Source organism: Spinacia oleracea, chromosome 4, assembly GCF_020520425.1.
Source record: "Spinacia oleracea cultivar Varoflay chromosome 4, BTI_SOV_V1, whole genome shotgun sequence".
Taxonomy (NCBI): Eukaryota; Viridiplantae; Streptophyta; class Magnoliopsida; order Caryophyllales; family Amaranthaceae; genus Spinacia; species Spinacia oleracea.
Genome location: NC_079490.1, coordinates 148,786,746 through 148,803,186, shown reverse-complemented (window position 1 = coordinate 148,803,186; position 16,441 = coordinate 148,786,746). Strand labels below are relative to the sequence as shown.

General features: G+C 40.5%; 1 protein-coding gene across 1 annotated transcript; it reads right to left on the bottom strand.

The window, feature by feature from the left end:
• Positions 1-821: 821 nt before the first annotated feature.
• Positions 822-13,781, bottom strand: LOC110804057 (uncharacterized). The gene is made up of 2 exons (XM_056842415.1): positions 13,640-13,781; positions 822-2,830 (listed from the first exon to the last, which is right to left on the bottom strand). The coding sequence occupies exons 1-2, from the start codon at positions 13,779-13,781 to the stop codon at positions 822-824; spliced, it is 2,151 nt and encodes a 716-aa protein (XP_056698393.1).
• Positions 13,782-16,441: the final 2,660 nt, after the last annotated feature.

Sequence of the window (16,441 nt, the reverse complement as noted above, 5' to 3'; positions counted from 1 at the left end):
TTGAACAACTAGATGTGAAAACAGCCTTCCTACATGGTGATTTGGATTAAGAAATATATATGGAACAACCTGAGGGATTTCAGGTTAAGGGAAATGAACACATGGTATGTCATTTGAATAAGAGCTTGTATGGCTTAAAGCAAGCACCGCGACAATGGTATCGAAAATTTGAGTCTTTTATGAAAGATCACAAAAATATTAAAGGACGACATCAGATCATTGTGTGTTCATTAAAAGATTTGCAGAGGGGATTTTGAGTCAATTATTTCTTGGATTTAGATTCCAAGGAATAGTCGTCTCGGGTTGATTTTAGTTTCGGATTGATCAGATCCGAAGTTGCATGCATATATATGAAAAATAGTGATAAAGCAAAAAGACAGGGAGATGCGTTTAATGAAACACATGGTGCTAGTGGCTTTCCTCTTCTCATTAAACAACTTACTTGGATTACAAACTGGGTGGGATTATACAAAATATTTTTTGAGAACATTGGCATTCCAATGGTTCTTCAAAATTGTCCCATCTAACTGTTTAAGCACAAAGGTGCCAGTCCTCTTTTCAGAGTGGATAATGTATGGTCCTTCCCATGTTGCCGAGAGCTTCCCGTGGATTCTTCCCTTTTGAACTGCGACAGCGTTTCCGAGCACTAGGTCGCCGACCTTTAGAGGTCTGGCATTGACTCTTCGGTTGTAGTGCTTGCTGACCCTTTGCTGATAGGCTGCGTTGATAGTTCTGGCTTCGTCCCGAGCTTCATCTAGTAGGTCTAGGGCTTCGGACAGAAACTGATCATTGCTTTGTCCATGGATTCCATCATACTTGTTCTATGCCTGGATCCTCAAGCTTTCTGTTCCGATTTCTACAGGGATGACAACCTCGGAACCGTATACCAAGTGGAAAGGTGTCTGCCCCGTGGCTTCTTTCTCGGTGGTCCGAAGGGACCAAAGTGTTCCAGGGAGCTCTTCTAGCCATTTACTCTTTTCGTCCTCAACTCTCTTCTTGAGTGCGTTGAGGATAAGCTTGTTCGCAGCTTCGGCATGGCTGTTGCTCTGAGGATGGCACACTGCTGAGTAGGCGAGGTGGATACCGAACTGTTTGCACCACTTTTGCAGTGGTGTGTTGTCAAATTGATTTCCATGGTCGAAGACCATTAGCCTCGGTATTCCGAACCTTATGATGATGTTTTGCCAAATGAATTTGCGGACTTGTGGCTCAGTGATGGACGAGACTGCTTCGGCTTCAATCCACTTGCTGAAATAGTCAACTCCTACAATCAACCAATTCTTCTGGTTTACAGCCGAGGGGAATGGGCCGATGATGTCCAGGCCCCATTGTGCAAAGGGTAAGGGGTAGAGTGTTGATTGCAAGGTCTGAGCTGGCTGGTGGATTGCTGGTGCAAACTTCTGGCATTTCTCGCACTTCCTCGTCATCGCTTTCGCCTCGGAAACCATGGTGGGCCACCAAAATCCAGCCCTTAGGGTCTTTTGCGCCAATGCTCTGCCTCCGATGTGATTTCCACATAGGCGGAGGTGGATTTCCCTTACGATGTAATCGACATCAGTTGGACCTACACACTTCAGCAGTGGGGCTGAGAATGATTTTCTCATGAGTTCTCCGTTGGCGTCAATGACGAACCATTGGTTAAATCTTTTCAACTTTCTTGCTTGCAGCTTGTCTTCGGGAAGTTCTCCCCTCTCCTTGTATGCGATGACTGCGTCCATCCAACTTGGTTCGGGACGCAGGTTGCATACTGTAGGGGGTGGCATGTCGATGCTTCTTTCTTGGTGTACTTCCACATGGACCAACCTGTTTAAGTCGATGAGCATTGAGCTTGCAAGTTTTGATAGTGCATCTACTTGTGTGTTCTGACCTCGGGGGATGAGGATGACTTCGAAGGATCTTAACTTTGACGTTAAGGATTTGATTTTTGCTAGATAAGCTGGCATACTTGGCCACTTGTCCTCATACTCCCCTCGGATTTGGTTGGCTACAAGCTGGGAATTAGTCTTGAGGCAAATATGTTCGGCCTCCAGAGATAGGCATACCTCTATCCCTGCGATCGCGGCCTCATATTCGGCCTCATTGGTGGTTGCTTTAAAACCGAACTTCAGGGCATACTCAATGGTTTTCCCTACTGGAGGTATCAGCACCACTCCGGCTCCCGAGCCGTTCACTGTGGAAGATCCGTCAGTGTAGACCTCCCATGTTCTTTTGGTGTCATCCAACATTTCTTGATATGAGCATTCGGCCAAGAAGTCAGCGAGTGCTTGCGCCTTGATGGCTGTCCTCGGCTGATACTTGATGCCGAACTCAGATAGCTCAAAAGCCCATGCAACCAATCTTCCCGGCCTCTCTATCTTGTCCAGCACTTTCTCCAGTGGTTGGTCAGTTAGCACCACTATTTGATGGGAGTCAAAATAGGGCCTTAGTTTTCGGGCAGCTACTACCACTGCGTATGCTACTTTCTCAATGAGTGGGTACCGAGTCTCGGCATCTGTTAGAGTTCGGCTGGTGAAATAGATTGGCTGTTGCTTTTTCTCTTCTTCCCGAAGGAGTACTGCACTCACTGTCCCGGGACTAACTGCGACGTATAGGTATAGGGTTTCCCCTTCCTTTGGCCTGGCTAGCGTCGGCAGTTGGGCTAGGTGAGCCTTGAGCTGTTGGAATGCATCTCTCTGCTCTTGTTCCCATGTCAGTTCGGGTTCCACTTTCCTCGGGATGCCTTTCTTTTTGATTGGTTCTGTTTCTCCTCCTGGAAGGGTCTTTGGTTTGAGATCTTTGAAGAAGGGTGCACGTCTCTCTTTGTCTTCGGCTCGGGTAGATCTAATGCTGCCTGGTGTTAGGTTATGATTCATATGACAAAACATAAATCATGCGGAAAAACCATAAAGCCAGGAAAGCATATTATTTACACATAATCATTTAGCATAGTTTAGATGCATACACTTTGTTGCGTGCCCTCCCTAGCTGCGCCCGAACCGAACAAGAACAAGTCTTTAGGACTCCAAGTGTCGTCCCTCCGTAGATAGTCCACAGCACGTCCGGATCCGCCTTAAGCTTGACCAACTAGAATCTCCCTTAAGGTAGCTTAGGAATTTCGGATATTAGGTGCAAGTGTATGGCTGATTTTTCTTCAAAATCTTACCTTTAGAATACTTCAATTGTTTCTATAAATTATGACCCTAGGCACCTATTTATAGAGGTATGGAAAAGGAACTGGAATCCTACTAGGATACGAATTAATTAAACTAGAATCCTAGTAGAACTCTTATTTAATTAATTTATCGTTTTAGAATTAGGAATTTAATCATATATCGAATCCTGATAGCTTTAGGATTCTATATGAACACAAACACACACACGCACGCACAGCAGCCCACGAGGGGCGCCATGCGCGCGCGCGCAGCCCGCGCGCACTCGCAGCCCATTGCCACGAGGCCCACACGCTGCCGCAGCCTTGGCGCGCGCTGGGCCTGCCTTGCGGTGGGCCTGGCGCAGCCTTGGCTGGTGCGTTGTGGCGCGCTGGCTTGCTGGGCGATGGCCCAGCTTCGTGTTGGGCCTTCGTCTGGCAGGCCTCGTCTGATGCTAATTCGTACGATACGCTTCCGATTAATTTCCCGATTCCGAAATTCATTTCCGATACGAACAATATTTAACATTTCCGATTCCGGAATTAATTTCCGTTTCGAACAAATATTTAATATTTCCGTTTCCGGAATTATTTTTTCGATTCCGATAATATTTCCGATTCTGACAATATTTTCGTTTCCGGCAATATTTCCGATTCCGGCAATATTTCCATTTCCATTAATATTTTCCGATACGTACCATGTTTCCGTTTCCGGCAACATCTACGACTTGGATAATATTTATATTTCCGATACGATCCATATTTCCGTTTCCGGTAATATAATCGTTTCCGGAGTATTCATTTCTTGCTTGTGACGATCTCAGCTCCCACTGAAACCAAGATCCGTCGATTCCGAATATCCATAGATGGAGTATTTAATGCCATTAAATACTTGATCCGTTTACGTACTATTTGTGTGACCCTACGGGTTCAGTCAAGAGTAAGCCGTGGATTAATATCATTAATTCCACATGAACTGAAGCGGCCTCTAGCTAGGCATTCATCTCACTTGATCTCACTGAATTATTAACTTGTTAATTAATACTGAACGACATTTATTAGACTTAATATTATATGCATACTTGGACCAAGGGCATTATTTCCTTCAGTCTCCCACTTGTCCTTAGGGACAAGTGTGCATTTACCTAATTCCTTTGTCGCTCGATGCTTGCTCTTGAACATAAGGTAAGAGTTGTCATCCTTATTATGTCCAGAGGTGTTTCTCGGTTTCAGAGTTCAACTGATCAAATAAACAGATAATCATAGCCTATGATTCATCCGAGCACGGCCATGCATTTTACAGTTTCTAGCTCTCCGAGTGGCCTTGTACAACTTTTAAGCATCTCATCCCGATTTACGGGAGGACAATCCCAATCTTGCGATCTTGAGATTAGACTTCGTTTGATAGGTGATTACCTGAGCGTTGCCTTTATAGCCTCCTTTTACGGTGCGACGGTTGGTCAACGTCAAAGTAACCAGTTCTCAAACAAGTAATCTCAAATCACTCAGGTATTGAGGATTTAGTGTCTAATAATTTTAATGAAATTTACTTATGAATGACTTTCATCTCTTACAGTAAAGTTTCATAGGTCTGTCCGATACTAGTCTTCCCAAAGTAAGTATCTATGCAAATGATTACGACATTGCCATGTCCACATAGTTCAAGAAACAGAACTACTAGTCATCTTGCATTCTAGTCGTCTAACGTTTTCTATGCGTCCATTTTTATAGAAAACTCCGACCAGGGACCATTTTCAACTTTTGACATTCAAGTTCACTTGATAGACATTTCTTAGTCACAGGACTGGTCCTGACAGTCTATCTTGAATATATCGTCAAATTGAAGGGACCCATCATTTAATACTAAACCAAGATTAAATGGAATATGAAAATATATTTCATATATGATAAATGTTCAACCCCAATGTTTTACAACCATGGGCCTCAAACCCATCTTTAAAACAGTTCATGGAATTTCAAAGCTATGCTTAATTTCCAGTGCTACAATGTGAGTGTTGCTTCTCACTTGTTGCATATGTTTAGTTATCATGCTTTGCCAATCTTAATATCCCTTTCATCGAATGTTTTTCGAGATAAGATGATAAGATCTTCTGAGTTTGTTTATTATGTGATCTAGTCTTTCTTACTACAATAGTGGTTCTACGCATTTTGCAATGAAGAATCATTAAGTGAACAGACATGTGATCTACCCAAGTTCAGTGAAGAGATTTTTAACATAAACAACCCTGTTTTATTGCTTCTTTGGCAATAAGTACTTTTACTTCAAATGTATAGGTTGCTAGTGATGCGTTGGTTGGATTTACTTATCCAAGCAGTTCACAGATATGTGGAAGACTTTCCAGCTGCATCTTAGAACTTAGAAATTAATATTTAATTTCCCACGCAACAACTCATGGTCTCCAATCCATGTTGCCATTTCAAAACACGATGCTCTATAGCTCGCCCTTGCCAATGGTGAACTCCAAAAGGTCTTGCTTGATCCTTTGCCAGTGTTTATGCGTGTAGCATCAATATTTAGCATATCTTTATTTCCTTGAATCAAGAACTATTCCTATGTACCTTTTCAAGTACCATAAGTATTCTTGATCTCAATCTAGTTGATCTTCACTTAGATCAATAGAGATTGGTATATGTTCGTCATGCCTAAAGTCATACGATACGTTTTTGGCGATCCTCATATTATATCATACATGATAAATTCTTTTGCAGAATAATTCTTAATTCAATTCTATTCATGTAACTTTAGCTCATTCAATTTCAGTAGATACTGAATCCAGCTAAATTCTTTGACATATAATATAGGTTAAGAATCTAACTTAGATCCTTTGATGTTTAACTTAGTAAATGCTTATACATAGTTCAAACATTCATTACTTAGATTTATTCACATGGGTCGAATATCTCCAATGGAGTCTTCCGTGTTTGATTTAGTAAATGCCATTACTTAATCTAAAACAATATTATAAGATCTTAGTAAATAGATCTTAATACCCAGTATGTACTAAGTTTCGCCATGGTCCATCATTGATGAATAATTTCAAATCTAAGTCATTAGCATTTGAATGTTATTTCACAATAGATAGATATGTGTGTGATACACATAGGACCAATTAAGTTTTACGTACTCCCACTAAACTTCTTATATATCTATAAGAGTCATGTACATTTTATGAAACTAAAGTGCTTATTAGCTTCACTAAAATACAGTTCCAATTCCCAATTGCTTGCTTAAATCTGTACTTAGATTTCATAAGCCAGCTTTCCTTTTCAAGCATTTATTTGGATCCACAAATCCTATGACATGCGATGTACATAGTTTTCTTCCAACATTTGAATGAGGAATACGTTTTGTCATCCAATTGCCATATGTACCAATATGCAATCATTGCTTGAATTGTAGACTTAAGCATTACGATTTTGCATGAGGCTTCAACACAATCCACGCCGTGAATTTGCTTGTAACCCTTAGCAACTAATCTAGCTTTGTGTGTGAACACAATTCCATGTTTGATGGTTTTTATCCTTAAAACAAATTTGCAACCAATAGGTGTGAAACTATTCTTGCAAATCAACAAAATTTCAATTTTGTCATCAAAACATTGAGTATGTTTTATGGCCTTTAACCATTTAAAACATTTGAGTCTATATATGGCCTCTAACCATTTTAGGGAATCTGGGTTTCGTCATAGCTTTCTTACAAGTCACAAACTCATTAATGATAATAGTTTGACTGCAAGTTGTAGGTTTCTTCACTATTTAATAGAAGAATCTCATAGTTTCATTGACCTGAACTCCATGTTTCTTCACTATCTAATAGAAGAATCTCATAGTTTCAGTGACTTGAACTCTATGCCTACTTGGGTATAGAACATCAAACAATAGAATATCAACAGGCACTTTGAGAGTCCTTTGAATATTCTGTTCCCCTTGAAGCACTTGTAAAGTCTTCTAAGAGATGTCTATTCTTTAAAGCCACTTCTAAAGTCTTCAAAGAATAAGTGTTCGGATTTTCTAAAGAACTTCGAAAAGCCTCCGGAATCTCCGTTTTATGTTTGTTGTTCGCCTCGAAGACTTTCGAGGTCTATTTTCTCCCACTTGTCATTTTGGAAACGAATCTCCAAAAGGACATTATTTCGAGCAAACAAACATTATGTTCTCAAAAAATCGTGGTAGAAACAATACCCTTGTATCTCATTTGAATAAATCACAATGAAACATATATCTATACTTGGGCCTTAGTTTGTTGAATAACAAACACTAAGCTCCCACTGAGTTTAGAAACTCTTTAGATATATCATGAAAAGATATTCTGAAATTACTTTTCAATAGCTTTGACGAATTTGGTTTAGTTTGGTGGTAGTTGAGCATTTTGTTTTTAGAAATTATAGGAAAGTTCTTTATGATTCATCATTGATCGAATCAAGTATTAATTGACTTCGATCATTCCAACTTAGATATGTCATATCTTATGGAGCTAGATTGTGAATTTTACTACACACAATCATTGATGATCATTCTTGACTTAAGTAATCATCAACATGATCTAACCTAGATCTTTATGATTTCTTGCCAAGTGGGATTTATACTTCTGAATCTTTGAACTAGCCAAACAGATTCAAACTTATATCACATTGAGTAAATAAACCTATATTCACTCAAATCTGTGTGAAATAATAAAGTCATAAAACCTTTCTTTAGCTTTGAACTCTTGTCTAGGCGTTCTAACAATAGTTCATATCTTTTGTTACTTTCAACAAGTAAGACTAGCTTGCCTTGAATTGATCTAGAAATCAATCAACTTTCAAAAGTCCATCGAAATAGAGCTTTAGAACGTTAACTTGTTGATATGGTCTAAGCAACAATGCCAAAGTTTAGTGGAACTCAAATCAAAGGTTTGATTTGAACGTAGTAAAGTTTTTATTGTTAAAGAGTTGTTTGTTTTAATCAAGCATATTGACTCAACCCGTAAATGACCATTTCATTCAAACAAACAAACAAACAAACATTGTTTTTGTTCTTCTGAATGTGAGTCTTTCTGTGTTTGAAAATAGAAATTTAGGTATGCTGATTGTGGAACAAAATAGCCATTAAGTTCCAGCCTTTGAAAGGACTTAAAACAAACTAGATGACCCTACAACTAATGTAGCATTGCCATGCTTCATTTCCCACTTACAGGCCATTAGTGTAGCTTAGCTTCCATAGTTTGAGTTATTACCGAAGTAAGAACCTCAAGCGGTATATGATACCAAGAAAGTTTGATTGCTAGGTCACTTCTCTTTAAACATAAACTTATAGGTAGAAATGAAATCGTAAAATTTCTTTCATTTGTTCCTTGTTTTCCTATTTCTTGTACCCTTTCTTACAAACTTAAGAATTGAATTCTCTAGTGTTGACTTTTATACTTTGTTAGACATGTCCAATGTCATTCCAACAAGGTTCTTACCATTTTAATTTATGTTGAATATTCTGTTTCAACTAGATGATCTTACCAGAAGCTTCTAAAGTTCTCTAAGCATTGATCTATTCGAATGTCTAGGGACTAGACTCATTCGAGAATTAAATGGAAAAAGATTTTAGGTTGTTAACCATTGGTAAAGCTGAGCGTTTAAACTCAATGCTTTATGATCTCAAAACTACATTGTATTTTGAATTCACAAGCACCAATTGGTTTGCCATTCGATTTTGATACTCGAAAACAACCATAAAAGTTGCTATAAGAAACGTGCATTTTGAATTGCTCATTTTCTCTCATTTCCATGAATCGTTCTTGGATTCATTACCAATCGAGGAAATTTACTGTTACCTTTCTAAAAGGATTTACTGCAGTGCAAGATATTTAATTATAAACAATAATTAAAACATACATTGAAGCATGCAAAGTCTAAACATTTATCATGAGTAATAACTTGAAAATTAAAGCAATCATGCAATTTAAACAAGTTATTAGCATTTTATTCGATTTTATTGTACCGGAAGGTGTGAATAAAATGATTCCAAGACCCTAAAACCATTGAAGAATTAAGCACATAATGTATTTTGACTCAATTCTAAAACATTTTAGGTAAGCAAAAGCCTTTTGCTAATAGTCTAGAAACTACTCTTGGTTGATAGGTACATCTAAGAACTTATTAGGTAAACCTATCGATTTTGCCACGACATAAAAGGACTCCTTACTTATATCGTTGAGTTTCACCAAAACTAACATGTACTCACAATTATTTGTGTACCTTACCCCTTTAGGACCAATAAGTAACACCTCGCTGAGCGAAACTATTACTAGATTGATGTAAAGGATATCCAAGTAAGTGTTTATTTTGGCATGGCACCTTTTAACTCAATTTTTAAGTTTGGAACTTAAGGCTCTTACTATGTTGGTTAGATTTTAAGTGAACTAAAATCCTTAATCATGCAACATAATCAAGCTTTGATCTCATGCATATTTAAGACATATTTAAAAGCAATAAATAACTTAAAACATGCATAAGATAAATGTGATCTAGTATGGCCCGACTTTATCTTGAAGCTTCAACTTCAAAGTCCGTCTCGAAAATGGTAACTTCGTCTTGAATTTCACCGTGGGAGGCGCCATTTTCTTCAAATAGGATAAGCTATAATTAAACTAATTACAACTATTTGATGGTACGCATACCATATTTAAATTGAAAAACAATTTTGGTACTTTAGACCAATTACATTCAAATTAATGGTACACAGACCATATTTTCTATCCTATTTGGGCCATACTAGTCACTTCATAACCTGCAAAAAAGTACATATACAATATATCTACCATTCACCCATTCATTATCATGAATGGCCCACATAGCTGGTTAGTAAAACACGTTATGCATCACATAAATATTTGCAGCAATTAATTAAGGGCATCAATAATCTACCAATTATTCAGTCCTTATTAATTCTAATCAAGTTGTTTAACCTTAAAGGATTTGTAGACCTAATCAAGAGTTTATGACTAAAAATGCTCCCACTTAAACCAATAAATTCATATGCTTTACTAATTTTAAACATAAAAATGTATTTCTAGTCTAACCGGAAACATACAAATTTAATTAAAATTTAAAGCTCATATAAATTTATAATCGAATCCATTAATTTAATTTATTTCAGTTGAATTAAACGAATTTAAATTAATTCAAGATTTAATTTTAGTAAAATAATTAGTATAAATAAAATTTATAATAATTATAATATTCAAAATTAAAATCCAAGAAAACAATTTAAATTACGAATTTTTAAAATTAATTAAAATCGTTTCCGAACTGAAAATTAAAAATTAAATTCAAAGCGCATCACTCGGGTCAAAACGAGGCCATGGGCTTGCGCCCATGCCCCGTCGTGTCCACGAGGCAGCATCGCCCCTCACGAGTGATTGCACAACAAGGCACGAGCAGCTGCCACGCGCAAACGCAGCAAGCCGAGCCACGCTTGGGCGCAGCATCGCTCGCTGCTTCATAGCGCAGCAGTTGCTTGGCGAGGCTGGGCGAGGCAGCGCTCGTGCTGCGAGGCACCCCTTGCTGCCCGCGCGCGCGCGCCTTCCATGCTCGTTCGCCTTGCTTCTTCGCCCATCCGCCCATGCATCATCGCAGCATCGACGCAAGGCAGGGCTGCTGCCTTGTGCTCGCATGCTACTCGCCTTGCTCGCTGCATTCGTACCGCATGGGCGACGAGCTCCCTTGCTCGTCGTTGCATGCCCGCACTATACAACACCCCTTAAGGGTAACACGTAGCGTCCATTGCTTTGTGCGTGCAAGTTTTATGAGCGAATTGCATAAAAATTAAAACTTTTATTTCCAAAATTAATGACAAATTAATAAATCATATTAATTTCATAATTTTAGGGCGAAAAATCGAAAATTTATTAATCAATTAATTTCCGATTAACATGGATTCAAATCTAGGTCATAAAAAAATTTAAAATTTAACACAAATTAACAATTTTTATGGTGGTTTTTAATCATTGGTACCTAATTAAATTATTAATTAATTATGAAAATCAAATTAATTCTAAATTATTCGAATTTAAACAAATTAATCATAATTACAAATTAGGTTGTATAATTAACAAGGCTAGGCATTCAAACTTGTTAAACATATACTGTAGGTCAATCAAAAATTCAATATTTATCAACAAGAATCGCAAATATTTAATTTAACATCTTAAATTTACAAACTTTTGCGTTCGAAAAACTAAAACCTCCGAAAAGTCATAGTTAGGCTTCGAATTTGGGAATTCTGGGTTCGGCCGAAAAATATTTGTTTTGTCAAAATTTTAGAATGCCTTTTACATGAGGAATTGACACAAAAATCACTCGATTTGGATGAGTAACGAAGAAACTGCCGAAAAACTGCGTACATATAATTAAATAAACGCAATTTGCAATTAATTAACAAGTACGAAAATTAATCACCCCTTTTAATTCTTTGCAAATTTGTAAAAGTTAACCATGTTCATGCAATTTAGATTATGAAAATAATAAGAGGCTCGTGATACCACTGTTAGGTTATGATTCATATGACAAAACATAAATCATGCGGAAAAACCATAAAGCCAGGAAAGCATATTATTTACACATAATCATTTAGCATAGTTTAGATGCATACACTTTGTTGCGTGCCCTCCCTAGCTGCGCCCGAACCGAACAAGAACAAGTCTTTAGGACTCCAAGTGTCGTCCCTCCATAGATAGTCCACAGCACGTCCGGATCCGCCTTAAGCTTGACCAACTAGAATCGCCCTTAAGGTAGCTTAGGAATTTCGGCTATTAGGTGCAAGTGTATGGCTGGTTTTTCTTCAAAATCTTACCTTTAGAATACTTCAATTGTTTCTATAAATTATGACCCAAGGCACCTATTTATAGAGGTATGGAAAAGGAACTGGAATCCTACTAGGATACGAATTAATTAAACTAGAATCCTAGTAGAACTCTTATTTAATTAATTTATCGTTTTAGGATTAGGAATTTAATCATATATCGAATCCTGATAGCTTTAGGATTCGTATATGAACACAAACACACACACACGCACGCACAGCAGCCCACGAGGGGCGCCATGCGCGCGCGCGCAGCCCGCGAGCACTCACAGCCCATTGCCACGAGGCCCACACGCTGCCGCAGCCTTGGCGCGCGCTGGGCCTGCCTTGCGGTGGGCCTGGCGCAGCCTTGGCTGGTGCGTTGTGGCGCGCTAGCTTGCTGGGTGATGGCCCAGCTTCGTGCTGGGCCTTCGTCTGGCAGGCCTCGTCCGATGCTAATTCGTACGATACGCTTCCGATTAATTTCCCGATTCCGGAATTCATTTCCGATACGAACAATATTTAACATTTCCGATTCCGGAATTAATTTCCGTTTCGAACAAATATTTAATATTTCCGTTTCCGGAATTATTTTCCGATTCCGATAATATTTCCGATTCTGACAATATTTCCGTTTCAGGCAATATTTCGGATTCCGACAATATTTCCATTTCCATTAATATTTTCCGATACGTACCATGTTTCCGTTTCCGGCAACATCTACGACTTGGATAATATTTATATTTCCGATACGATCCATATTTCCGTTTCCGGTAATATCATCGTTTTCGGAGTATTCATCTCTTGCTTGTGACGATCTCAGCTCCCACTGAAACCAAGATCCGTCGATTCAGAATATCCATAGATGGAGTATTTAATTCCATTAAATACTCGATCCGTTTACGTACTATTTGTGTGACCCTACGGGTTCAGTCAAGAGTAAGTTGTGGATTAATATCATTAATTCCACTTGAACCGAAGCGGCCTCTAGCTAGGCATTCAGCTCACTTGATCTCACTGAATTATTAACTTGTTAATTAATACTGAACCGCATTTATTAGACTTAATATTATATTCATACTTGGACCAAGGGCATTATTTCCTTCACCTGGACCTTGTCCGGGTTCGCATCAATTCCCCTTTCGCTCACCATGAATCCGAGGAATTTGCCTGACTTTACCCCGAAGATACATTTCTTCGGGTTCAGTTTCATTTTGTACTTCCTCAGGTTGGCAAAGGTCTCGGCCAAGTCTTTGTTGTGGTCCTCTTCCTTAACACTTTTCACTATGGAATCGTCCACATAAACCTCGACGTTCCTTCCTTTTTGATCGGCGAAGACGTGATCAACTAGCCTTTGGCAAGTGGCTCCGGCATTTTTCAATCCGAAGGGCATCATTCTGTAGTTGAACACTCCCGCGCTTATGATGAAGGCAGTTTTTGCTCTATCGTCGGGGTGCATGAATACTTGATGGTACCCTGAAAAGGCCTCCATGAAGCTTAGCAATGCATGGCCGCTCGTAGAGTCTACTAGCTGATCTATCCTCGGGAGAGGGTAGCAATCTTTTTGGCAGGCTCGGTTGAGATCTGTGAAGTCAACGCACATGCGCCACGAGCCGTTTGCTTTCTTGACCATCACCACATTGGCCAGCCACTTGGGGTACATGCACGGTTCAATGAAACCTGCCTCTTGCAGTTTCTTCACCTCTTCGGCGATAGCTTTGTTCTTCTCAAAGGAGTAATTCCTCTTTTTTTTCTTGATTGGTCGAGCCTCAGCATTGACATCCAGCTTGTGGCAGATCATCTTCGGATCTATCCCTCGCATATCGGCTGCCGACCATGCAAAAATATCTTTGTGATCCCTCAAGAACTGGGTCAGCTCGGTTCGGAGTCCCGAACTTAGGCCTCTGCCTATTCGGACACTTCTATCTGAGTCGTCCTCCAGGGGACGTCCTCCATTTCTTGATCTGGCTCGGGGGAAAGGGTTTCGGGTCGAGCATCAACCTCTGCGGGCTTTACCAGACTGCTCGATCCTGCCTTTCTCCTTTTCGCCTCATTTTCCTCTCTTGAGGGGTCACTTTTCTCATCCTCATCTTCGGGACCGTCTCCTAGCTTCGGCTTTCGGATGGCAGCGTGGCAAGTTCGTCTTGCCACCTCCTGGTCACCTTTTATCCGTTCGGCGAACCCTGCATCCGAGACGTACATCATCATCTGGTGGTGTGTGGATGGGACTGCTTGTATCTTGTGAATCATGGTTCGTCCCATGATGACATTATATACTGAATCGCAATCCATCACCAAGAATTCTTCTCGGAGGTTTCTTGCCGCTAGGCCTTGACCAACGGTGACGGGCAGGGTGATCTTTCCTTGCGGGACTGCTGCGGATCCGTTGAATCCGATCAGTGGGTAACTGACCTTAGTCAGTGACTCTTCTCCTTCCTCGAGGATGAGCTGCTCGAAACAGTTTCTGAAGATGATATTGGCGGCCCTTCCTTCATTTACCAGAACTCTGTGGACGTTATGGTTATTGAGATCCATTTCGATCACCAATGGGTTGTCATGTTTATATTGGGTTCCGAGGCAATCATCAGCAGTAAAATTCATGTTCGGGGGGGTAGGTTGATTCTCCCCTATAGTGCTGAAGTTGACTCGGTGGGAGAGAGCTCTCAAGTGTTGCTTGCTGGCGTGGCCGGACCTCTGTCCTCCGAACACCACGAGAATGGGTTTTTCTTTTGCCCTTCGGCCTCATAGACTCTTTTCTGGGCCTGTTCTTGTGGTTTTCCATCCGCTGGCTTTTTCTTTCTCTTCCCTTCGGTCAAGCAAGTATTGCTTTAGGTAGCCTCGACGGATGAGGTCCTCGATGTTATCCTTCAGCGAGTTGCATTCTTCAGTGGTATGGCCGAAGTCATCATGGAACTCACACCACTTTTTCTTGTTTCTACGAAGGGGGTTTGATCTGAGCTTGTCTAGCAGCTTCCAATTCTCATCGTTCTTGTGGAGGCTGCAAATTTCTCTTCGGGGTATAGTGAGTGGGGTGTAGTTAGTGTATTTGGGTTGAAGTTCACCCTTTCTCCCATCTCTCTTTGGGCTTGCATCTCTTGCACCCACTTTCTCTTTCCCCTTCTTTGAGTTGCCCTCGGGCTTACTCTGATTCATTTTGGTGTCCCTCATATCCGAGGGACCTTTCAACCTTGCTGCTGCCTTGTTGAACTCTTCCGTTCTGATGAATGCATCTTCCATTTGAAGTACGTCCGCTATTTTGGAGGGGTTTTTCTTGACAGTTTATCCCGGAACTTCCCTCCCGGAGCGCGTGCTTCAAGGCGAAGATTGCTACGTTTGGCTGCAGGTTCGGGATGTTGGTTGACTCCTTCATGAATCTGGCCATAAAGTCTCGTAGACTCTCGTCTCTTTCTTGTTGTATGGAGGTTAGCTCTGCGGTAGTTCGTTCGGGGCGATTATTGCTCACGAACTGTACGCAAAACCTCTTCTTCAGCTTCTTCCAGCTTTTGATCGATCCCTTCGGCAACGATCTGAACCATTCTCCCGCAACTCCTGTTAGCGTAGTTGGGAAATATTTGCACCAACAGGCCTCGGAGTAGGGGCTTAGAAACATTTGCTGCTCGTAGGAGATGACATGATCCCTCGGGTCTGTGTTCCCGCTGTATGTCAAGTGCGCTGGTAGCCTAACTTTAGGGATTTCCTCCATGATGATATCATCTGAGAACGGGGAAGATGTTGGGGTCATGATCCTCTTTCCTAGCCTCGCCCTGATACCTTCGCTCCTCGAGTTTCCTCTGTGGGATTGCTCGGGGCGTGTAGGGGGAAAGGAGTTTGATCACTCCTCCTTCTCCTTCTTGATCGGCCGCTGGCCTCGGGTAGCCTACTGGACCCACTGGTGCTGCCCATCCTGTCATGTACTGAAGGTCGCAATCTGCTGTGTACCGAGCTTCGGATCCGAGTGCGGTCACTTGCTCCGCTCTGGATAGCTTGCGGTAGGGGTGAGCACAACAGGGTACCCTGTTGAAATTCCAGGAACCGGAACCGGAACCTGTTGCAACAGGTTCCTTAAAATGAGAACCGGAATCGGAACCTGTTGCAACAGGTTCCTGAAAATGAGAACCGGAACCGAACCTGTTGCAACAGGTTCCGATTCAGGGTACCCTGTAATTTTGAAAATTTAAGTAAAATATTTATATTTTATTGAAAAACTATCTACTTTATGGTTTGGGCTTTGATTGTTTTATAGTTTGGGCTTAAGTCGCAATTCTATATTTATATTTTCCAAAAATTAGCTTGGATTGTATTATATTTTAGGCATATGAAGCATTTTCATATGGCCCATTTCCTTATTTTGGGTACTCCACGTTAAAATTAGTGTGTACAGGGTACCCAACAGGGTACCCGTTCTAAAAATTTGTTACCCGGAACCGGAACCTGTTGCAACAGGTTCCCAAATTTGTTACCCGGAACCGGAACCTGCTACCT

Coding starts and splice junctions, on each gene's coding strand:
- LOC110804057 (XM_056842415.1), bottom strand. CDS start 13,781: ATGCGAGGGATAGATCCGAAGATGATCTGCCACAAGCTGGATGTCAAT. Junction 2,831..13,639: donor GAAGAAACTGCAAGAGGCAG/GTTTCATTGAAC, acceptor ACCTAACACCAG/GCAGCATTAGATCTACCCGA.